Source organism: Palaemon carinicauda, chromosome 22 (assembly GCF_036898095.1).
Source record: "Palaemon carinicauda isolate YSFRI2023 chromosome 22, ASM3689809v2, whole genome shotgun sequence".
Taxonomy (NCBI): Eukaryota; Metazoa; Arthropoda; class Malacostraca; order Decapoda; family Palaemonidae; genus Palaemon; species Palaemon carinicauda.
The window spans coordinates 21,140,117-21,166,098 of record NC_090746.1 but is presented as its reverse complement, the minus strand read 5'-3'; the positions used below and the strand labels follow the sequence as shown (position 1 = coordinate 21,166,098).

General features: G+C 38.4%; 1 protein-coding gene across 6 annotated transcripts in view; it reads left to right on the top strand.

Moving 5' to 3' along the window:
* The window catches only part of Cad88C (cadherin-88C), a 372,106-nt gene that overhangs the window by 278,702 nt on the left and 67,422 nt on the right, over positions 1-25,982 (top strand). For all 6 annotated transcript variants that reach the window (XR_011039409.1, XR_011039408.1, XM_068346033.1 and 3 more), the window contains exons 17-27: positions 1,856-2,151; positions 2,283-2,418; positions 2,626-2,946; positions 3,572-3,736; positions 6,700-6,879; positions 7,044-7,189; positions 7,347-7,528; positions 11,156-11,379; positions 13,206-13,394; positions 13,554-13,686; positions 14,106-14,260. Coding sequence is in view for 4 of the 6 variants with exons in the window: in XM_068346033.1 (XP_068202134.1) it covers positions 1,856-2,151; positions 2,283-2,418; positions 2,626-2,946; positions 3,572-3,736; positions 6,700-6,879; positions 7,044-7,189; positions 7,347-7,528; positions 11,156-11,379; positions 13,206-13,394; positions 13,554-13,686; positions 14,106-14,260 (2,127 nt within the window). In the remaining 2 variants the exon portion in view is untranslated. The remainder of the gene's footprint in view (positions 1-1,855; positions 2,152-2,282; positions 2,419-2,625; positions 2,947-3,571; positions 3,737-6,699; positions 6,880-7,043; positions 7,190-7,346; positions 7,529-11,155; positions 11,380-13,205; positions 13,395-13,553; positions 13,687-14,105; positions 14,261-25,982) is intronic.

Sequence of the window (25,982 nt, the reverse complement as noted above, 5' to 3'; positions counted from 1 at the left end):
ATGCGGTCAATACAGGTCCTTCACAATCTGGAGGGTCTCCAAGTAGACAGAAATTTTCTGATGTTAGATATTTTGTATATGTTCACTCGAAAATCCTTGGTGCTTCACTTGTCTTTCCATGCCCATTTGTTCTCATGCATTTATATACGGCACACACACACACACACACACACACACACACACACACACACACACATACACTAATGGTGACAGTAACATGTTCCTTATACTACTGATCATTTGATAAGTGAAGGTAAACAACGAACTCTCTGGTTGTGTATCGGATGTGTAACCACAAAAATAAGCTAGATAGCACTGGCATATAATCCATATGAACACCCTAATGGCCAGTGTTTGCACAGAAACTTCACTCTATAAAATTTTGCTGAAAACCAGATTGGTATGACATTTTGATGTCACCCCCTTCTAAGGGGTGTCTGGATAGCTGAAAAATGTTGAAATGGATGAAGTTCAAAAGTTCAAACTTGAAGCAAATGTTTTTATGTTAAAAAGGCTGACATAAGTACTTTTATAGTTTATATATGACATATCTGTTTTGATGTTACTGTTTTTAAAATATTTTATTGTTAATTTTACCTCATCGTTTATTTATTTCCTTATCTCCTTTTCTCACTGGGCTATTTTTCCCTGTTGGAGCCCTTTGGCTTATAATAACGTTTTGCTTTCCCAACTGTGGTTGTAGCTTGGCTAGTAATAATAATAATAATAATTATGATGATGAAAATAGCACTTATATTATCAGGAAGACACTTGGGAAGGTTGATGGGGTAAAACATTTGTGGTTGTTCAAGGATTGTATGGGTAAAGTTTGATTTGTGTAACCTATTGGAAACATTAGTCTCACAAAAAGTAAGTTAGTAGTCCAAGCCCAGCTCAAGCTCAATAGTGTCTTGTATTGTTTACAACCTCACTCTCTTTACAAGCTTGAGATGGGGCTTTGAGGGAGCCTATAGGTTTACCTTGCCATCAGCAACCATTACCTGGCTTCCGTGTTCCTACCATGGGTGGGGAGTGGCTTGGGCAATGATCATATATATTCATCTTTGGAATCTAGAACATTGTCTTGTGCCTTGCATCTGCCACTCACAGGCAATCTTCAAGCTGTTAAGAAAAAGAATTAGATAGGAATTGTGTATGGTCTTTTATTGAAATGGTCTTTTATTGAATTATATCAGGTAAGGACGAACTGCAGAGAATCTAAATCAGAGTGGAAAGGGGTATGAGGGATTATTGAAGGGTGGCTGTGCTAGGTTATTTGAATATGAAGTTAGGTGACAGAGAAAAATGTGGCATTGTTGGCATGAGTGGGACTCAAGGAGCAAATGAGCTTTAGAAATGTGGCGTGGAAATGGATTTCCAAAGAAGTATCTTTAGAATAAGAAAATTTTTATGGGTAGAGTTTCTTAGGAGTACAGAGTAATCAGTGATTAATGAATATGCAGTAATTGTGGGGAAATGATTGGCTGAAGGCATATCTACTTAGCAAAATATAGAATGAATTAGTGGTGTGTGTGTGTGTGCGTGTATATATATATATATATATATATATATATATATATATATATATACAGTATATATATATATATATATATATATATATATATATATATATATATATATATATATATATATATATATATATTACTGTATTTGTATATATATGTATGTATGTGTGTGCATGCATGTAGAAAAGGCAGTTAATTTTCAATTGTATGTTATTTTCATTTTTCCCATTGATAGTATCAGCACAGACCAGTTGCAGTTTTGGTTGAACTTCATAATTTCTTTGTCATTGGCTAAGTAAGTGTTAACATATTTCACATTTCATTTCTAGGTCTTTGCATGGGATCATGATGGTTCTGCTATCAACAAAAGGGTTGTTTTCCGTATTCAGCACGGCGCTCAGGACAAATTCGTCATGGAGGCAGATACAGGAGTCATTTCAGTTGCTCAAGGTGCTGTGTTGGATCCAGATCGCACAGAGCCAAGGGCCACAACATATATTCTTGAAGTCATAGCACTAGATGGTGGGATAGGTACTGCTCAACTTCAGTCTAGGACAGTTGTAAATATAACTATCCTCGATGTAAATAACAAGCCTCCTGCATTTATTGATCCAGGCACAGTCAAGTAAGTGAAAGCTTAGTTCTCAGCCATTTTATCAGTTATACATTTCTCGAATGTCAAAAAAAATATTACAGTATTTGTAATGGTAATTCCCATTTGATATCTTGATTAAATTGTATTGTTTCACTCGCCAGAGTTTCTGAAAATGAAATTGTTGGCCATTATGTTCACCGAGTGGAAGCTGTAGATCTTGACGCCCACCCCCGACTCAGATATTCTATAGACGCCGAAAGTTCTGAAGCAAGAAATGAGCTGGGTGCCATTGTAAAGGTATTTGAATTATTTTTGAAATATTTTGTAACTGATTATAACGGAAATATTTTGTAACTGATTATAACGATTCTCTTTAATGCCTGTTGTAGTATATTGTGCTAGTTAGTTTTACTTTTTGGATATCTGTTAATGTAGTCTGTAATGAGAAAGAACGAGTTGCAGCAAAATGTGCACCCTATTCAGTTGTTTTTGTCCAAATTTCAGCCATCAGAGTACAATTATGCAGAAGCCTTTGAAATAAGTGAAGTTGAGGGTGTTATACGAACAGTTAGTCCATTAGACAGAGAGAAAGTGGAAGTCATCAGACTGGCTCTTGTCTGTGAGGACATAGAGGCTGCAACAGGAAAACAAACATCCACTGCTACACTGACAGTAATAGTAGAAGATATAAATGATAACGATCCCCAGTTCCGCAAATCATTCTACAGAAGGAGCGTTGCTGAAAATGCAAAAAAGGGAACCACGATCGTTACTGTGGTTGCAGATGATGTTGACAAAAATCGGACAATTACCTACTCCTTACAGGTGAGTTTTTAAGACTAAAAATTGAGTATCTTAAAGGAAATGGGTGAGAAGAGAGGCTCCTCCATTTTCTAGATACTTTAAGGGATCTGGCCTTTATATGAGAAACAAAATCAGCCAAGTAATAAAGACAATATTTTATGACCTACTCTTGAGTATTCGAGATATCCTATAGCTAACAGTGATTCCATATAATTTTAGCTTAAACCTATCAATCAACATTGTATATTTATCATCCATTTTCAGATTTTTATCAGCAAAATATGTAATTTGTTTTAAAATCTAGCATAGGAAAAGTAAACCATTAGGATTAAGTTGATGAGTACAGACGTCTGGTAAAATCACTTTTTTTAGCAAAATTTCCATAGAATCAACTGATGTACTCTTTTTAAGCAAATTTACAAGCAAAGTAATCCTAGTTTCTGATGTTAGAGAGAGAGGAACATGATTATAGATAGTATTTTTTTCATCCATAGCCACTTCTTTATGCATTTGGCTCACATGTTATAGTAAAAGCAAATGATAGAAGTGCTTGATGAAGGTATTAATTTTGTTCCTATTTAGTGTTTTGGAAGGCAAGTTATTTTTCATTTATCTAATCATTGATGATAATTTTTATTGCTTTCAGGGGCCTCCTCAGGTACTATCCCTTGTTAATCTCGATCAGGAAACGGGGGAGATTGTAGTTGCAGATCGTGTTGACAGGGAACAATTTTCATGGCTCAACTTTACAGTTAAAGCAGCTGATTCTGGTATCCCAGCACGGTTCAACCAAGTTGCTGTGTTGGTCCAGGTGAGTTCAAAACTAGACTTGAGCATAAAGGCATTTCATCAATATGGGGTGGGAACCTGTTCCATTCGAGTATTTTTTTTAAAAATTGAGAATACTGATTCCAACATAGAAAGTAATCAATTTTGAAGTTATGATTTTAAGTAAGCTCTGTGCCTTTTTTATCAGAAATAAATCTATAGAATATTAAACTTAAATTCATAATGATTATTACCCCTTGTTTTAGCTGTGCAATTTTGTTTATTTTGTATTGCCATTTTTTGTAGGTACAGCACTTGAGGTGATAATGAATGGCATACTGTATTTTTCTTGGAACATTTTTACTCTTGCAGTCTTAAGCAAAAGTTAAAAGTTTTAAATTTCTTAAAAATGGAAGGCAAAATCTTGAATAATCCATCTTGTAGTTAAAATGAATAGTCTAAGCTATGCAGGGGGTTAGGCTTTACAGTGTAGTTACAGAAAATTAATAATTGTAGTAATGCAGCTTAGAATCAGATCATTTATCTCGCTGGAATGCTGAAATGGGCCATAAGGAGGTTAATGGTATGAAGACTGGCCAAATTAAGGTTTAAAAGCTTGTTGATGTCATTTTGTACGTTGATAATGCCTCTATATATAAAAAAAGTATTCAGACCTAGGTAGTAGTGACTGAAACTTCTCTCACTTAGAAAACCCTGGAGATGCTTTAAGTTCAACTTAAAATATCTGTAGCAGAAATTATTATTATTATTATTATTATTATTATTATTTCTATTAATAATAATATTATTATTATTGTTGTTGTTGGTGTAAGGTAATTTAATGGGACTATTGAGTTACTTTTTAGACTTCTCACAGTGCTTATACAAAGGATTGTGCTGTGCAACACACAATGGGATGATCTAAGACATTATTAAAGTCTTTGGAAAAGCTATATTTAGAATCATGTAGCTTTTATTCCTTTTGTTTTCTTATTGGGGCAACATAATCGTTTTAGGTATTTTTCAAGGCTAAAACCCAAAACAAATACAAGGCAAATTTAGTATAGACAGAAGAGTACTTCTTCAAAAACTGTGACAGAAATTGCCTTAAAAAGAAAATTGTCTAAGAAAGCTTATTTAGGCCTTTATTATTCACTTACATTCCAGTGTCTCATACCCCTGACTTTTAATATTAGCTCCCTAGTTCTATTGCTGTGTCCTGTTCCAATGGCAAAGCATGACCTCAGTGGGAAATAATCTTTTCACAAGTTTTAATTTTATTAACTGTACTATAATAATTGTCTTTCTCCCCATCTTTTTCTTCTAGCCTGTCATCATTTTATCAAAGCAGATTATTACAATGCTGCTTTTATTCTTAATCAACAGTCATTCATCTCATTTAGATTGCATGCTTTTCTTCTTTTGATTTTTCACAATACCACCTTGTATGATTGCTGAGCCAGCACACACTTTGCCCATTTTTATGGCGTGGAACGTCAGTATTGTAATTCTAATCAAATATTAAAGCTGTAGAAGTCCTGTAAAGGGAAGAAAACTTTGTTTTTATTGTACAGTATTATGAAAAATTAGAGGATCTTGATTTTAAATAAATTTTTAAATGAACCAAATACATGGTGTAATTAACTTGAAGATTTTGTGCCATTCAGGTTACTCTAAAGCTCCAAAAAGTACCAGTCAGCCTTTGATTGCTTGTTACCATTTCCTTCTAAAGCACTGGATCAGTCACTGCTGATACTAAAAGAAAAGCGGTGGTGGAGTAATGGAATAATGTACAGTACAGTACATAAGTTTCCTAATCATGTTACTTTTACATGATGATGTCAATACCTTGTGATTTGTATGTGATGGAGTGACTGTTGATGCTGTATCTTCCTTATTACCTGCTGTAACTAATCCACTAAGAAAGATAGTTCCCTATGTGTGCAGTTATCCTTAAAATTCCCCGTATTTTGCAGTACCATCCCAGAAATCAGAGCCACAGGAGATTTTTATAGCTTTTGGAATCTGTCATTAGTCCTTATTTTCAGTGAATTTATTCTTCTGTCATTTTGTTGAGAGACTTACCATAATGTGACAGACCATCTACTCTATGGGAGCTATAACAAACCCTTACCAAACATAGTGCTAAAGGATTTCAAGTCAACCTATTTTCTTGTTGAGCATCTTATTAAAGTGAGAATGAGTGTTTGCTAGACAAATTTAGATTAGAGCATTTTTAAAAGTATTAGGTTTACTTCTCAAACGAAAAGTAGAGATCTTATTAGTATTTATTATTTTTACAAAGAGCACTCTGTAAACTTTCTGAAAGAAATTTTAAGGCCTCTTGTGCTGGTTACATAAATTTTTAATACAGTATTGATTTATTCAATGTTTATAGGGTATTTGTCTCATCTTGTAATTCAACATTTACTTCATCTGTAGCAAATGCATATTTGAGAAGTATACATTTAAAAATTTAATTCAAGATTTATTTAGTCTAAAGAATGCATGGTCATATACTGTTTATTATTTTTATAAGAAATAAATAAACCTACAGTATTCATGTAAACAAAATGCTATCGACCATCCTTCCATAATTCTCTCTTAACTTTATCAATGGTGCTTTTTAATGAAGTGCCTGTGCAACACAGTTTAACTGCTCCTGTACATGTACTGAAATAAAGTATGATTTTAACAAATATTGGGATATATGGAGCCAATTTAAAGCCTTCTTTGTCTTATGTTGAATTACAGTATGGCTTATTTATATTCACATCATGTTTATGGAAATTTAGCATACTCTAACAGAATTAGTAAGTAATATCTCTCATGAAGGCAAAAATGTGCGAGAAGAATTTATGTTAATGCTATTGTATAAATATAATTTGTAATGTGTCTCCTTTCAAGGTATAACATGATTTAAAAATTTCAGCTTATTTACTGTACTTTTAATGTTTAAAGAATATGGTACTGTCTTATTAAATAATTTGTTTTTTTTATTTGAAGGTCATTGATGAGAATGACAACAATCCTGTTTTTGTCAACCCACCTTCAAATTTGACTATACGTGAGGATGCTCCCCCAGGAACTTCTGTAGCAACAGTCCATGCTGTAGATCCAGACTTTGATGAATATGGTCGTATTACATATCTCTTGGATAGAAAGTCTTCTGATGGGAAATTTAAGGTAAATATAATACAGTATTAATTTGTACTTGTTGGTCATTACTGAATCTGTGAATTCTTCCTCAGAATATTTTTCAAGATTTGAAAATTTTTGCTTTGTTTGAATAATTTTTGTATTGCTATATTCTTAACAGTACATAATTTTTTCACCCTTTTTACTTATAGATAAATCCAGATACAGGTGAAATTACAGTGGCTTCACCTTTGAATCGGGAAGAGCTAAGTACTTTCAATCTTTTGATTGAAGCATGGGATAATTATCAATATGGACATGCCACTGGTGAATCCAGAAATGTGTTCATGCAGTTGGGGTATGTGTATCATTCATCTTGTGTTCTCCCCAATTCTTTCTTTTATTTGTATGTATGGAGTTGGCTGCCTGAAAATACAGTACATATAATAGACCTTTCAAATAAAAATTGTCTGAGGTCTTTAAATTGTTTATAATGAAATACACAACTTTTTCAGGGTAACTGTGGCTGATATCAATGATGAAGCACCAGTTTTTGAAGAAAGGGAAGGGTGTACAATGATTACTGAATTTCATGAAGCAAGAGAAACTATCACAGTTGTAAGAGCTACCGATGGTGATGACCCGAACTCTCCCAATGGTCGAATAAGATTTACCATTGAAGGGGGCAATGAGAAAGGTAAATAGGATAAACTATTCTTGGATATGTTAAACTTCACTATTATATTATTTCTATGCACCTCTCCTGATGTTCATATTGCTTCTCTCTCAAAGCTTAGCTATATCACCTTTATAGACATTTACCTCAAAACTAAAATATTTTGGCAACATTGTACTCTTTTATTAGTTTCATGAAATATTACCTGACAAGGTGACCTGCTATAATTATAAAACACTAGCGTAATAAAAGCACTTATAGAAAGGTTAATATTTTAATGCCTTGATTTTCCCTGAAAACTGGTGGCTATAACTTGGAAAAGAATAGGCTGACAATGCTTCTTTTTTAAATGACATCTGTGACTTGAGAATGGCCATTAAATTTCAGGGGATCCATTAATAGATCAGAAAAAGCAATTGTGTCAGATTAAGATGGCACTATTTTTAATCTGTATGTGTTTCAACTTTGATCGTCATTGATCAAGAATGAGGGTTATCATTATTAGAAAAAAATATCAATTCCGCTTGCTCCTCTGCACCATGATTATATAAATAAAGAATGTATGAACTTCATCTCTAGACTTCAAGAAAGCTCTGAAAACATTGTATCCCAGGCCTTTATTTATCTTATTTTCATTGCCATTTGCTAGTTCTTTGAATTAAACATCATTATGAGTGATATTACCAAATGAACACTTAGTTCTGTCCATGGGTAGAATTGACATGGAGCAGATTCATATCCCCATGACTGTGTTTGTTCATTACCATTCTGGTGAGGAAAGATACTGCCAGTGTCTAATTCAATTTTCAAATCTTAAGAATCTACAATTTTAGTTAAGAGTTACTCTTAAACTGTGGCTATAGGAGTATCAGCACTGATTGATACTCAAGCAGGTTAGCACATCTCTTTGAATCATGTGTTATAGAATTTAGCTACGTCTTTATAATACGTATGATTGTATGTTTCAAAGCATATTGCATTCTTTGTCGGGCAGGGATAATGTCACTCATTTTCATGTCACTTGAGGATTTAGGTATGCCCTTACCTCATATTAGAGCTGGGCATGATCTTTCTAGGCCAAAGGTCAAACTGACATCATTTTTCTGATATTGGGACTTTCTCCCACCTAGGGAAGACAACATTAAAATGTCGAGGATTTTTATTCACTTAAGAACAAACTACAAATTTTAAAAATAATTTGTAGCTCTCCTAGCTATACAAACCCCAGCCACCCTGCAAGTCCCAACCAAAAGACAAAGTGACGACGTGACGCTAGGATCACCTCGCCAATGTGTCGGTAGAAGCATGGTACAGCCATACTTTGTTGCCATGCCTACCAGTTTTACTAGCATACAGATTGAACATAGGTGCGTGAAGAGCTTACCCATTAAAATGACGCAAGTTTGTATAGCTTGAAAAAATACAAATCGTTTCTAAAATTTTTAGCTTTAAGAAGTCAGTTGCTTTTGTTTCTGAGAGGAATTTAGGTTTTAAATTCCTTGATATTAGTTTTTAGCTCCTAAGGAGTTTTTAGTTTTATAATTTTCCATCTGGAAGAATGAGTTACTTGGCTTATTTCTCTTTCGTAATTTACGGTGAGTTACTATGGAACTAGTTTCAAGGAAAGGTGATTTCCTAGCAATTTTATGTACATCAATAGGCTGCAATTTTAGATTTCTTTAATATTACCTTCACTATCCTACCTCCTGGATCTTAATTTCATATCTTGAAGTGGGATTATATTGGCCCTTCATAGTAAGCTGTACCCTGAGTTGTGCTCAGAATACTATCATTACTCATAATGGATAAATTAATTTAAGATAGCCTTAATATTTATTTTTACTTAGAGATGTCAAAATCAAATTATATCATGCTTGTCAATTGTGAAAAGGAATACAATTTATCCATAAAAGAAACACTTTCTGGTACAACCCAGGAACATAAGTGGTAGGCTACCCTTAAATCTGCACTCTTTTGTGTAGATGCAACAGTTCCTCCTTTTCTTAAACCAGATGGCTCTGTCACTCACTCTCCAGAGGAAAAGGCAATCCATTGGCTGATGTGTCTGACAGTAAACAGAGTAATGAGAAACTTAATATTCCTCATTCTTGCTTTCCTGAGGCGAAACTAACTAGTTTAGCTTTTCGTTCCTGTGAAAGTAAAGCTCTCTTGATGGACCTTGATGCTTATGGGCATGTAGACCTAAATGGTATTTTTCCTTTGTTTATTTATGTTTTTTATTAAGACTGCAGATTTCTTTGCTCCAAAGTTATCTGTTATTTTGTGCAAGTTAGCAAGAAGAGGAGCTTTTAGCACTTGTCGGAGAATTGGTAATGTTACACCACTATGTTAATGAATTTATGGTAGCTCAAATCCAACTGATTACTGCCCAATTTCCATAACTCTCATATTATCCAAAGTTTTTTAATGTCTTTTGGCAAAACGTCTAGATAGGTTTGCTGAAGGTAATCATCTGTTCCCTAGTTTGAAACTTGGCTCCTGCAAAGGCACTGGAGCGTGTTATGGCCTTCTTACAATCCCCAATACTGTACAGAAATCCCTTGATTGTGGTCTGGAAGTTTGTACAATTGGTCTTGATTTTAGTGCTGCCTTTGACCATGTTAATCATGAGGTCCTTGTTTTCAAACTCAATTGGGTGTGGGTGGGTCTTTTCTTAGCATCATTATTGAATTTTTAATAGATTGCAAAGAAATGTTGTTGATGGACACCATAGTGAGTATAGGAATGTGATATCTGGTATTCCTTGGGGTAGCTCAGCATTAATAGTTTCTTTAACTCTGTATGTCTTTTAAAAGTTTAGGTGTGATTCTCAATTTAAAATTTACTTTTGAGAAACAAATTAGGTCTGTCTGTCGTTTTAAATTAAAAAAAAAAAAACACTGAAAATCTTACAAGACTTTCTCAATAAGCTAGTGATCAATCTACTCTGATGAAGTTTTAAGTCTTTCATTCTACCTAGTTTTGAATAGTTCTCCTGTCTGGTCTTCAGCTGCTGATTCTCATCTTCATTTGTTGGACAGGAACTTACTGTCTATTAAATTTCTTATGCCTGATCTAGATAATAATCTCTGGCACCGTTGTTCAATTAGTTCGTTATGCATATTGCATGAGATTTTTCCTAATTCTGACCATCCTTTACATTCAGATCTTCCTGGACTGTACAGTACCATCTTGTTCGTAATACTACTAGGTATACAGATAATTCTAATAGTCACGCCTTCTCCACCATGATGCTCAATACTACACAGAATTCTAGAAGTTTTATTCCAGCTGTGACGAAGTTGAGGAATAATCTTCCTAATAGGGTAGTTGAATCGGTAGAACTTCAACAGTTCAAAGTTGCAGCAAATGTTTTTATGTTGAACAGGCTGACATAAGTCTTTTTATAGTTTATTTTTGAAAGATCTGTTTTAATTTTGTTACTGTTCTTTAAATATTTTAATTGTTCATTACTTCTTATGTAGTTTATTTATTTCCTTTCCTCACTGGCCTGGTTTTCCCTGTTGGAGCCATTGGGCTTATAGCACCCTGCTTTTCCAACTAGGGTTGTAGTTTAGCTAGTAATAATAATAATACTGCTAACGATAATAATAATAATAATAATAATAATAATTTCCTCTTTTTCAGGTCTCTTTGATATTAGGATAATTGACCAAACAGCAGCCCAAATATTTGCTGCCAAGCCCCTTGTTGGTCAGTATGGCAATTATTCGTTAGCTATCCAAGCTCAAGACAGAGGCTTTCCCCCAAATTCTGTTCTATCAGAGATCAGCATATGTGTTTCAGACTTCAATGACCATGCACCGATATTTGTGTCACCATCGGCAAATTTGACCATAAGAGTCCCTGAGGTAGGTGTCACTAATCAAGTAGAAAGAATAATTTTTTGTGACTATTGTACTCTTACTATCATATCTTATGTTATACCACATCTTGAATATAGGTAGACGACCTTTTTAATTTGTTCTTGAAATGCCTTTTAAGGTGAAAAAAGGGAAACCCAATGTGCATATATTCACAGAATTAATACTTTATTCCTGTCGGTAACAGTACAGCATTGTTGCATATGCTTTTATTTTTTAGATCAATGAATCCTTTCAACTGAAGGTATCCTTTTCCAAATTTACGATTTCACATCAGAAAATACTTTTTATTAATTTTGAGTTGATGTAATTCATATTAATTTGTTTTTTATTTGTAATACATTCTATTTGGACACATTTTGCTAATAGAAATATTAGTTTTATTTATCAATCATTATGTACAATGTGAAGTGCTCATAATTTTATGAGGATTCCTCTTTGTGTGGATTATACCTATAAAGATGAATATTTAACAGCAGATATAAAGTGAAAGTCCACTTACCAACTTTTTGCTATATAAAGTTGCAAAATTATAGTTATAATTTAAGTGAATATGTCCGTTATTTTCATAGTAGTTTCAATTTAAACCTGATCAAGTTACAAAAAAACAAAAACAAAAAACCTTTAAGGAGAATTTCTATACTGTTGAATTGCTACAGATCCTAATGTGTTACTCATAAGTTGTATCCAATTTTCATAATCCTGCCAATATGTCAGGAGCTATAAGTTCAATTCATATAGAATAGTATGCAAGTAAATTTTCTATGAGTTCAATTTTAGATTTTTTACATATAATTATGTTATCAAATTCTAAACCATTAAGTAATGAAAAATTCATAAAATTATATAGCATCCTCTTTGTGACATACATAGCTTTTCATAGGAATTCCCATCCTGATTTTAGATTTTATCAATACTGTATAAATAATTTTGTAAAACTGCTCACAAGTGATTATCACTAAACAACTACTAAATTAGTGGCCACCATGTTGACAGAAGAGCGATGCTGCAAACAGGCACAAGCTAAGACTATATACCTGTTTAGGAATTATAGCACTGTATTCTTGTTAATTCAAGAATCATGCAAGTTAAATTTTTAAATTATAGTTTGTTTTGAAAATGAGCTGTACAGTAGCAATTCCTCCCTATTTCTTTATGGTTATTCCTTTTGGAAAATGTAGTTTTGCATAGTTTATAGGAACATAAGTGCAACCAGGTAACCCATTTCTGTATTTATACTGTCTCACATTAATGCCAATTAATATTTTTTTTTAACCAGTATCTGACTGACCCCTCCTCCTATATGTCTTTTGAGTAGCTACTGTTACAAGTTAATGATCTTTTCTTGCACCAGAATCATGTATTCCCTTTGCATAACCTTAATTGCTCCTGAAAATATGCAACAATGATTAAAAATATTCATATCTTTCTGTTGCCTGTTTAGACTAATGTAGAAAGTAAACAATTTAAGACTTTAAAACCGGGAATTAGAATTTAAAGATAAGCTTTTTTTCCAAAAGACCTTAGTACTAGCATTAGATTTTAACTGGTATTAAGATTACTTAACTAATGAATTAGTAGCCTTTTTTTTAATCATAAGGAGTAACAAGTATCGAGAGATAAACTGGATGTGTAATCCTGCACTGAAACTGGGCCTTTTTGTAAATTATGTTTTTGAGGAATTTGCAAAAGAAAAGAAGGAAACTTTGTTGAGGTAAATGCATGCAGTACAGTATTTATACTCTTTTTAAGTTATTATTTATTCACCCCTTATTTCATTATTGAATCATATTTCAAATTTTTTTTTTTTACAGAATGCTACTGTTGGAAGCTTAGTAATTCAAGTAAGAGCAACAGATGAAGATATAGGCATCAATGGAGCTGTCCGTTATAGGATTTTGAAGGATGCTTTAGGAAATTGGCAAACATTCAAAATTGATGAAATAACAGGTGCTATACTACTACAGAAACCACTTGACAGAGAGAGACAGAAAATTTATGAGGTAAGAGCTTTATTGATTGTTTAGTGTTAAGAAAATAAGTATTTTGAAATCATTATAGATTAAGAGAAAAAGAATAAACTTGATGCCCAATAATCTAGTACATTAACTATAAGTGGAGATTAATGTAATATTGCTAAAGAAAACCAAATTCATTTTTAGATAAGAGTGGAAGCATATGATCAGGGAGTTCCAGCACCTTTATCAAGTGATCTAGATCTTACAATTTACGTGAGGAACGTCAATGATTTTGAGCCCCAATTTGTTCGAGACCAAGTTACTGTTAATTTCACAGGTAAGAAGTAAAAAAGAACTCTTTAAATATACATAGCAGATTATTACATTTTGAATGTTTTACCGATTTATTGAGATGCCAAATGTACGTATGATACCATAGTTATTGTCTTGCTTTAGATGGTATAGTAAAATTTAGATATAGCACAGAATATAAAAGTAAATTATGGGCCATACCCATCTTAGCCAGTCAATAATATCAAATATATTTTGTGGTTTTAAATTCCTTCTCATAATATATTTCTTTTCTTTTTCAATATACTGGTTGTTAAAATCTATGTTACCCCAATATGTTGTTCATATAACACTGGTAAAGAACCTCAGGAACCAAGTAACGTGTTCTTGGTGCAATGATGAACATATTTTGTTTTTCTTTGGTCCTCATCAATATTACTAACTGATAAACTTCTTTTCCCTCAGAGCATAAGGCGCCTGGCAGTGAAAGAGCCAAATTGATTGACACCATTGACCTTGATGATGTTGATGAGGATAAGACTGCTCATGTTTGCTATTTCATTGTTGGTGGAGATGAGTTTTCATCATTCAGGCTTGACCGAATGTCCCATGAGCTTATGGTAAATATAAATAATCTTATTTGTAATCTGTATGTATATCATTATTGACTCATCACTTAAGTTTAGGCTTATTTTATTTGTATCCTTAATAGTTAAGGGTGTGTTTTTTGGAGTTTTTAGTATTCATGTTTTTCTGAAATGATAATTTTATTGTCAAATTTCCTTGTCTTACAGGATATTTACATTATTAATGATTTAAAGGCACCTGTTAGATGTTGAATAGGTTTTTATTAGTCAATGATCACCCAAATAACAAATCTAATATTAAGAAAGCCTTTAATGCTTATTTGAGGTGAGAGAGCAAACATGGGAAACTTATATAACAATTAGCACCTTATACTGTTTTATTCGTGTCACTTTGTCAAGTCTTTGTAAAGGGCTACCTTTTGTAGTTCTTTTTGTTCCAATTCCAATTTAAGAAGCTGTGTTCACTTGGTTATTCTCTCAAGTAGCAACTTAGGCCTATTCCTAAGGGATAGGTTTGTTGATGTATCTTGTTAATGGGGTGATCTTGGCCTCTGTGAGACAGTTGCTACATTATCAAAATCAATTTTTGCCATGAGCTGGAGATTATGATAAATTGGAAGAAAATATTATACCCTATTAGAGTTATTTAAGCATGCCGGTAGACAGCATTTAAGTCTTTCCTTCAGACAATTGCATCAGCAAGCTCAAGGAGGTAGTGCAACAATTCCTCAAGACAGTACTTTTAGTTCAGTGCTAGCAAAGCCTATTTGGTCACTTTTCTTCTCTGGAGAAGCCCTTTTCTCATGGGCACCTTCATCAAGGATCCCTTCAGTGGTGTTTGAAGGTTTACTGGTCAACCTACAGTGATCACCCAACCATCCTGTTCCAGTGGGTCCGGAGGCTTGGGACAATCTTGCCTGGTGGCTGGAGGAAAACCTCACCAAGGAAGTCCCTCTTGACTACACCTCCTGATATGCAACTGTTCTCAGATGTATCAAAGGAGGGGTGGAGTGTAGATCTGGGCAATCTGGGGTTCTCAGAAGTGTGGTCAGAAGAGAAGCATCTACTCATCAGTGTCATATTTTTGGGTGAGATAGCCATGTCGTCCTGATGGAAGGTTCCTATAAGTAGCTTCCAAGGGTATATTTGACTACAGTGAGATTCCCAGAGAATTTACCTTTAGGTCTCCAGAATTCTAACTCCTGACACGAATATCCTTAAAATTTCTCCTAAGGATATCGCATAAATCAGGGGACGTATATCTTGATATGACACATAGCAATCTTCACCCCGAATAGCGTTTTCGCTTCGAGGGGGAAAGTGGCAAATTTTGAAGGGGAGCTGATATCAAGGTTACCCTTCCTCCCTTACTACTTTGAGTATCCAGATGGCGCTGTACGTCGCCGCCATCTTTATTCCTTGTAGCGTTGAGCAAGGTGCTACAGATATAGTAGTTTCGGGAGGGATCCTGCCAAGGCCTTTTCTATAGAAAAGGAGGGCGGGTCCATCAGGATGACATGGCCATGTCGTCCTGATGGAGGGTTACCAGAAAATTATTTAGAAAGTACTGTATCTGTGGATTTTCCAAATGTGCCTTAACCTCAGGACAATTTTCCTTGGTCATCCAGACCATAGAGACATCTGACGTTACTAGACTTAGGAAAGAGTCTCGAGGTTTGCATATACCATATGAACAAACATAGCATCAAGAGCATACAGGTCTCGCTGTATGCGTAGCCAGGTAAAGTTTGTACTCGTATAAGAACAAAGGTTTGCATATACCATATGAGCAAACATAGCATCAAGAGCATACAGGTCTCGCTGTATGTGAGAACAAAGGTATTAACTATATATCTTGTTCATATATACATATGTAGATTATTAAAGGAAAATAATACTCTAGCATATCTTTATTGAAATCAATTTTGGGGCGAAATAAGACGCAAATACCCATCAAGTATTTATTGGTAATAAATAACCAGCAAAATCAACATACATAACATAATGTTAACATAATGTTGTATAAATGCAATAAGAAACATGTTTTACAATCAAGACCAGAAAATGTTTTTTTCACCTGAAAGGGAAAAAATGTTAGGGCCACAAAAACTGAAAATTTATTAAATTTTCTAATATGCATTTCTGTGATAATGATTGTCTCTTCACAGTGTGTAAGAACGCATGGCACAAGTGTTATCTCTGTTTCTTCACCTTAATAACTAGAACAGTCCATAGTGCCACCTTGGTGACACTTATCTTCAAGTATTGCACTGTGAAGTGTCAACACCTTCACCCATAATTAGACAGTTCCAATCAATTCACTGTTCCTCGCAGCGCTAGACGACAGGTTTCAGGACACTACCTGCCGCCACCACAAAGCATTTCAACTCTTGCACTTGCTTCGCGTAGTGTTCAAAAAACACTCTAGATGACTTCCATCTAGTATATGAGTGAAGACACTCAAAGTCCATGTACATACATACATATACCAAGGCACTTCCCCCAATTTTGGGGGGTAGCCGACATCAACAAATGAAACAAAACAAAAAGGGGACCTCTACTCTACATTCCTCCCAGCCTGACAAGGGACTCAACCGAGTTCAGCTGGTACTGCTAGGGTGCCACAGCCCACCCTCCCCCGTTATCCACCACAGATGAAGCTTCATAATGCTGAATCCCCTACTGCTGCTACCTCCGCGGTCATCTAAGGCACCGGAGGAAGCAGCAGGGCCTACGGGAACTGCGTCACAATCGCTCGCCATTCATTCCTATTTCTAGCACGCTCTCTTGCCTCTCTCACATCTATCTTCCTATCACCCAGAGCTTTCCTCACTCCATCCATCCACCCAAACTTTGGCCTTCCTCTTGTACTTCTCCCATCAACTCTTGCATTCATCACCTTCTTTAGCAGACAGCCATTTTCCATTCTCTCAACATGGCCAAACCACCTCAACACATTCATATCCACTCTAGCTGCTAACTCATGTATTGGAAAAAATTCAATAACGAAGCAATTTTTCTCGGATCGTGACCTCCGGGTGTACTGTCAGGATCCGCTCTGCGAATAAAATGGGTGATCTTCGCCCTTAGTTGTTTTAGGGATAGGTTTGACCCCGAGGTTTCTCCTTTAAAGAGCTGTCCTCCCCTGAAGTCTGAAGTTTTACGAAGATAGACCTTTAGACACTCCACTGGACACAGCGAGACATCTTCCTTCAGAGGGTAGATTCTCCAGGAATCCGACCTTTTGGTAGGTAGCTCGTTCTTGGCGAGAAATGTTGGGTCAGGAAAGAGATTCAGTTCTCCCACTTCTGTGAACTGAATATGGCCCCATCTCTGGAAAGGGCCACTATTTCACTAACTCTGGCCCCCGAGGCTAGAGCAAACAAGAATATAACTTTCTGGGTTAAGTCTTTCAGAGAACAATCCTCATTGTTCACTGTTGAAGCAAAGTGTAGGACCTTATCCAAGGACCACGAAATGGGCTTCGCAGGTGCTGCAGGCCTAAGTCTAGCGCAAGCCTTAGGGATCTTGTTAAAGATTTCGTTTGACAAGTCTACTTGGAAGGCGTATAGCAGAGGTCTAGTCAAGGCTGATTTACACGTTATCGTGTTGGCTGCTAAACCTTGTTTATCAAGGTGGATAAAGAAGGATAAACAGAAGTCTGTTGAGATTTCCTTTGGTCCTTTTGCCTTGACAAAAGCAACCCACTTCTTCCTAGATGACTCATATTGTCTTCTAGTAGACTTGGACTTATATTCTTCTAAGAAGTCTATACTGTCTCTTGAGATAGCAGACCTTTTCTTTACTGCTAAGGAGAGAAAATTATGAGATGAAGGTTTTGGGTTTTCTGTGATGAAGCGAAGACAGTCGACTTCTGTACTAGTTGAGTCAGTACTGGGTCTGGCAGAGGGACCAGCCTCAGCTTCAGTTCCAATACTAGAGGGAACCAATTGCTCTTTGGCCACTTGGGACCCACTAGAGCTGCCGTTCTCTGAAAGGATCTCAGCTTGTTGAGGACCTTCATTAAGAGGTTGGTTGGAGGGAACAGGTAAATCCAGTTCCATCTGTTCCACTCAAAGGACATTGCGTCCACCGCTCCGCTAGAGGGTTCTCGTATGGGGCCACATAACGAGGTAGCTTCTTGTTGTCGCTCGTCGTGAAGAGGTCGATCTGCAGTTCTGGCACTTGACGTAAGATGAAGGAGAATGATACTGCGTCTAGGGACCATTCTGACTCTATCGGCGTGAGCCTGGATAGAGCATCCGTTGTCACATTGCGGAACCCTTGAAGGTGAACTGCTGATAAATGCCATCTCTTCTTTTCCGCTAGGCGGAAGATGGCCAACATCACTTGGTTGATTTGGGGTGATCTCGAACCTTGACGATTCAAACATCTCACTATCACCTCGCTGTCCAGGATCAGTCTTATGTGGACTGAATGGCGAGGGGACAGTTTCTTCAGCGTGAGAAAGACTGCCATGGCTTCCAAAATGTTGATGTGTAAGGTCTTGAATAGAGAAGACCAAGTCCTTTGGACTTTCCGTTGGTGAGAGTGACCTCCCCATCCTTCCTTTGATGCGTCCGTATGGATGATGACTGAAGGTAGTGGTGGTTGCTAGGGCACGAACCTCTTCAGGTTCGCGGCCTTCGACCATGGCTTGAGAAGTAATCGTAGTCAAGTTGGTATCGGTCTTCTTAGATCTCTTCGAGCGTTTGATGCGTAACTTCTCCAGACTCCTGATGCATCTTTTAGTTGTGCTCTTAGCACCGGGTCTGTCACTGATGCAAACTGAAGAGAATCCAGTACACTCTCCTGTTGGCGTCTTGATATCCTGTCGGATTTCAGTAGTCTCTTGACAGATCCCTCTATCTCTCTCCTCTTCCCTGGGAGAATGGAGAGACGGTGTGACTTTAAGTTCCAATGTATTCCTAACCATTGAAACTCCTGAGCTGGAGATAATCGAGACTTCTTGACGTTGATCTTGAATCCCAGATGTTCCAGGAACTGGATCACTTTCTTGGATGCTTGCATGCACTCCGTCTCGAATGCTGCCCACACCAGCCAGTCGTCCAGGTAGGCTACTACCTGGACACATTCTAGGCGTAGTTGTTGAACGACTGCATCTGCAAGCTTTGTAAAAATCCTTGGGGCTATATTTAGTCCGAAGGGCATGGCTCTGAAGACATATTTCTTCTTCTGTAGCCTGAATCCTAGGTAGAAGGAGAGTGGGCGGTTGATTGGAATATGCCAATAGGCATCTGCCATGTCTATCGAGACTGTGTACGCCCTTTTTGGCCTTATGTGTTGAAGGGTTAACATCCTGAACTTGTTGTTTTCTATGAACTTGACTCTTAGTTTGTCTGAGTCCTTTTTGGGAACACAAAACAGCCTTCCTTGGAATTTGATGGACTTTGCCCTCCTTATCACCCGTTTGCTCGAGTTATCGGTTGTATTCTTCCAGGATGAGGGTGGAGTGTTGGAAGAATTGAGGAAATGATGGTGGAGCTGTCCTCCATCTCCAACCTAGTCCGTTCTTGATTAGGCTATGGGCCCAGGGATCGAAGGTCCAGGGATCCTGAAATTTTTGGAGTCTTCCTCCTACCGGAAGCATCTCATTGCTTCGACTGTCCGGAGGACTTGCCTCCTTGACCACGTCCTCCCTTAACCCCTCTTCCTCTTGGAGGGTATCTAGAGGAGCCCCTTTTCGACCCTCTACCTTTAGGGTGAAAGGTAGTGGTCTGCCTCTCATATGCAGGAGTAAAAGCTGGTGACTGGGCTGAGGCACCATCTGGTAGGTTGGCTGGGGTTGTGCCACCATCTGGGGCACCGCGGTCATGGGAACTGCAGGAAGTTGTTGTTGCTGTTTTCTGACAGGGTGAGAGGGCAACCTAGGTCTTTTTTTCCTTCCTCTTTGGTTGGGGACCCTCATCCGGGGAAGACTTCCTCTTCGCCGACATGCCCCACTTCTGGAGAAGATTCCTGTTCTCCGTGGTGGCCTTGTCCACTACTTCTTTGACCACTTCACTCGGGAAGAGGTCTTTTCCCAAGATAATGGAAGCTATCAGCTTCCTAGGTTCATGTTTCACTGCAGCCTAAGCAAACACGAACTCCCTACATGCGTGTCTGGCCTTAACAAAACCATATAGGTCTTTGACCAGCGTAGCCAAATGTGATTTGGCCACGACCATGTTCATGTCTGGGGATCTGTTGTCGCTTGCCATTGCCTCCAAGGTAATCTGGAGGGACAGGGATGCGGCAAGTCTCTCCTTTGTCTCTTGCTCTCTACGCAAGAGAAAGTCAGACAGCTTAGGGAGGTTTTCGCTGAACTGGCATCCAGCAATATCCGCCTCCAACTTCCCAACTGAGAAGGTAAGGTGTATTTCCTTCCAGTCCTTCTCGTCCGTAGGCAGGGCTAGGGATAAGGGTCTACACTCCTCGAGTGTAGGGCAAGGTTTCCCTGCGTCCACTGCCTTCATTACTACCTTAAACCCTTTTTCCGTAAAGGGAAAGGCTAGTTTAGCTGGAGCAAGAAAAGAAAGGTTTCTTGCTGAGAGCTGGCACTTTTGAATTAGTGAAGCCCTTGTCTTTCAGGCTACTTGCCAACAGAGTCTGAGCTTTTCCATGGTCAACAACTATGACCTCTATTGGTTCTGTCTCCTCCTTGGACACAGGTTCCGCCTTCAAGCGGACGAAGCAGTCTGGGTAAGACTTAAAGCTGGGCCAAAAGTCAACATCCTCTATGAGGACAGCCCCCAGCTTTTCTGAAATGAAAATTTTCCCATTGGTAATCAGCATGTATTCTGCATGCCTCCAAGGGTTCACATCAGAGCAAGGAGGAAGATCTTTCACGTTGAGTCTCTTCTGAGACCCACGGGACGCGGCGAGATGGTCCATCCTTCTCAATTCAGCGTCCCTTTCTTTGTTCTGCTTACGAAGACTCTCCATCATAGTCATGAGACTAGCCAAAGCTTTACTCATGTCATCCGATGGAGGAGCAGAAGACGTAGAGGGTACTGGTTCTGGGGCCGGAACCGACGAAACGGACTCCGATTCGACGTCATCCTCTTCAGTCTAGGGAGCCAGGGTAGACTCCTCTTCTAGACCTTCCGCTAGAAGGTCTTTCTCGGTGTCCTCAGACACCTCCGACATCCTCTCATCTAGGTGGATGTCCTTCATCGCGTCAGAGACGTCCGTATCTATGGAAATCTGAACGCAAGGGATCTCAGATTGAGGCTGGGGTATAACAGCATCCACAGTCGCCTTAGGGAACAGACAGTCACGCATCCATTCATTTGGAAGGTAAGGCCCCGTGGCATTCTTCTGAAAACCATGAACCCGTCTGCGCAGCTTACTCCGTGCTGCATCCCTTGATTCCGCCGTCTTGGGGTCGTCAAAAGCCTCAGTAACCAAGACCTTGCAAAAATTGCAGTCCTGGGGGTCCCAGTAATTCAGAGGTCCCTTGGAGATGGAGCAGAGAGAATGAGCCCTGCACTCTACATGGCCATAGAAGTCCTTGCTCCTCACGTTGCAAAAGACTCTCAGGCACTTGGGATGGTCCTCCTGTAAAGAGAGGAAAAATAAATGAGTATGCGGTAGTTCATCTCACCTGATAAACTATAAATATTATTATTAAAATTTTTGCATATAGCTTAGGATAGACAAGCTAGAAAAGAATTAGGAATGACACATAATTGTGTTTCCTGTCCAGCCAATTGCTGCGACCTCCCCCAAAATTAAAACCTAGAGTTTTCCTATTCAGGAAACCCAATGGAAGAACTCTAACCTGTAAGGATAGATAAGTATAACTTAACAATGACTTTCCAAAGGTTTTAATAATGAGGGTAAATTGTAACATCATCTATCAGTATGTGGTCTCAACAATAGACTGTGCATGTATACACAGGGTATGTTGGAAAATAACTACTGTATAATATATACTATAGTTTTCTGTCTGCAGTATGATCTATACTGCAAATATAATGGCTACTGTATAATCATATACTGTAGTTTTAGCCGGCATGTTGCCGGCAAGGCTAGCACCTGGTGGCACAGTCCAAGATGCCGGCTGGGGTAGTGGCCGGCAGCATCAACCTGGCCGGCGGGTGCTGGCCAGGTTAGTCCTGCCGGCGTCTCACCGGCTGGGGTAGTGTCGGCGCACTGGTCTAGCCGGCAAGGCAGCAGCATCAAGCCGGCCGGCAACTGCCGGCTGGGGTAGTGGCCGGCAGCATCAACCCGGCCGGCACCTGTCGGCTAGGTTAGTCCTGCCGGCGTCCGCTGGCTGGGGTAGTGTCGGCGCACTGGTCCAGCTGGCGCCTTGCTGGCTGGGGTAGTGGCTGGCAGCATCAACCCGGCCGGCAACTGCCGGCTAGGTTAGTACCCGGCGACACTAGCCGATGGAGAGAGAGAAAGCAAGGAGTGAAGGGAACCTTATTAAGTGTGTATTAACAATAGTAAGGGTGTAAGTACTCAGTCTTACTGTCTTCCTCCAGAAAGAGGGTTCAAATGGAAGGGGAGAATGTATCATTCAGGCTTCCACCCAAACACAAACCATTGCCGGTCACTGCCGGCCACTGGTATGTGGATGGCAGTCCAAGAGAGAACTGAAGAAAACACTACAGCATAGGGGTCTCCCGCCGACAGCCGGCATAACTTTTCCCAGAGCCTTGCGTCCATAAGGGAAGGCTGAGCAACTAAGCCGCTGCATGTAGGAGCCCTGGCCGATCCCACAACACGCCGGCAAGCGGTGAGATTGCAGGATGACGGCCAAAGGGTTGCGATGGCTAGGCCATCACTAAAGGACAGAGGGGGGAGGGAAAAGGGTCCTGTATGAGGTGTGGAAGGAGCCGGCAGGGTTGCTGGTCCTACACACCCCTAAGAAACTCTGTTTCAGTATAGTCTCCATCCTAGGCGGCTCTGAGGTTCTGACCGAAACCCAAATCCTGCTATCTGCCGGCCAAGGGAAGAGACAGAAAACACTAGCCCAGTCAAGCCTGAGTGTCTACTCGAAGGCAAGACTAACTAGGGTTGTAGCCTAAGGCTACACTCAGAGGGAAGGAGGGATTAGCCTTAAATCTCCACTGGAGACGAGTATCGATTTATATAATAATTCTAGGAGATATCTATCTCCGCCTGAATTGATAAAACGATACATGAGGGTAATCGGGGAACATGTATGAAAGTATACTAAAGCCACTAGGCTAGTAGCCTAGCGGCGGGTGAGATTCGACTACCCTAATCGCCGAAACACTCTCGTATACGATCTCAGAGGAAAAGGAATATATATATGCAATCAATGTATCTTACATGTATAAATTGCCTAAATATCTTCATTTAATTGTTATTACACTAGGAATGTCTATTATATCATGCATGAACGTAAACTAAAACGCATAGGCTAGTAAGCCTAGCACAAGCAAGGTTCGGTTACCTAAATCGCCGAAACTATCAAGAATACAATCGGCATAATATAAATAACTTCCTAGCAATGAAGACTGAATAGCTTCAAAATATTCATGCTAATAACAGTCGTTCAGGCTAACTAAATAACTCATGCGTAATAAACGACAGCGCCCATGACGCCTCCGGTTAAGGTAACGCTCTCTCTCACTTAATTTAACCTAATTTCACTGTGAGGCAGGAGCTAAAATTTATACAATGTAAAGATCAAATACTCAACTTTTCAGAGGCAGAAGAGGCTGGAGATTGCATGATAAATCCAAAAAGTAGAGCGCAAACGAAAGAGCTACACTCAGAGGGAAGGAGGGATTAGCCTTAAATCTCCACTGGAGACGAGTATCGATTTATATAATAATTCTAGGAGATATCTATCTCCGCCTGAATTGATAAAACGATACATGAGGGTAATCGGGGAACATGTATGAAAGTATACTAAAGCCACTAGGCTAGTAGCCTAGCGGCGGGTGAGATTCGACTACCCTAATCGCCGAAACACTCTCGTATACGATCTCAGAGGAAAAAGAATATATTTATGCAATCAATGTATCTTACATGTATAAATTGCCTAAATATCTTCATTTAATTGTTATTACACTAGGAATGTCTATTATATCATGCATGAACGTAAACTAAAACGCATAGGCTAGTAAGCCTAGCACAAGCAAGGTTCGGTTACCTAAATCGCCGAAACTATCAAGAATACAATCGGCATAATATAAATAACTTCCTAGCAATGAAGACTGAATAGCTTCAAAATATTCATGCTAATAACAGTCGTTCAGGCTAACTAAATAACTCATGCGTAATAAACGACAGCGCCCATGACGCCTCCGGTTAAGGTAACGCTCTCTCTCACTTAATTTAACCTAATTTCACTGTGAGGCAGGAGCTAAAATTTATACAATGTAAAGATCAAATACTCAACTTTTCAGAGGCAGAAGAGGCTGGAGATTGCATGATAAATCCAAAAAGTAGAGCGCAAACGAAAGAGCAACAGGGAAAATCGCCGAGCTATAGCACTACACTTAAAGGAATAAACATGGCGGCGACGTACAGCACCATCTGGATACTCAAAGTAGTAAGGGAGGAAGGGGTAACCTTGATATCGGCTCCCCTTCAAAATTTGCCACTTTCCCCCTCGAAGCAAAAACGCTATTCGGGTGTCGTATCAAGATATACGTCTCCTGATTTTTGCGATATCCTTAGGAGAAATTTTAAGGATATTCGCGCCAGGAGTTAGAATTCTGGAGACCTAAAGGTAAATTCTCTGGGAATATCACTGTAGTCAAATATACCCTAGGAAGCTACTTATAGGAACCTTCCATCAGGACGACATGGCCTAAGCCCAAAAATGTAAGTAGCCTTTCTAGTCATACAAGCATTCCAAGAACGTTTGAAGAGACATTCAGTAGTATTGATAAGCGATGCCACCACCGTAGTAGCCGACGTCAACAAGCAAGTAGGGATGGCCATCCCCACATGTTTGTTGACAAAGCAGGGGCCTAACCGCGCAGTGTTTCACACCTTTAGAGTTGTTAACCAGGTACATTTTGGGGAAGAGGTATTTTCTAGCAGACACGCTCAGTCACCGGCTAAACAGGGAACTGTGTGTCATTCCTCCATAATCCAGACCCGTGAGCAGTGTTTTGAGACTTCTTCCTACACCTATGGGATCATTCAGCCTATCTGCCTGCTGATCAACTGAGTATTGAATACGCCAGATAGCCACATGCCGAGTGGTATCCCGACCTGTTTGGCTTCATTCACACTGCATTTTTTTTCCGCTCTAGACCGTCTCCGCCCCGCTGGTATAGCGAACGAAAATCCAATATTGTGGTCGCCGCGTGCAAATATCAGAAACACATTTGCTGATTTTTCATGAGTTAAGAGGGAGCTTTGAGTTGAAAATATTCTAAAATATGAATATGGGATTTATGAATTTGAATAATGAATGTCATTCTAACTAGATTTGTGTATTAATTATACAATTTCTTTAATATCTGAGCAAAAGATAATTTGCCACAATTGGTATACTAAGAATGTTTGTAGATTAAAAAATTAATAAACTTAGCAAATTCATTCTTTTATTTATCATCCAGACTTTCAAAATCCTCCCTTAATCCATAGCAAACTGCTCTCCAAGCCAATGTAACAAAACTGACATATGTATTCTTTTAGACTTTTGTCCCAAAATACTGGTTTCGTTTCTACTAAAGAAATAAGTAATTCAATATCAATACTGTATATTGTTCCATTTGTGTGTGTATCAATGAGAAACTCTGTGTAGCCTACTACAACG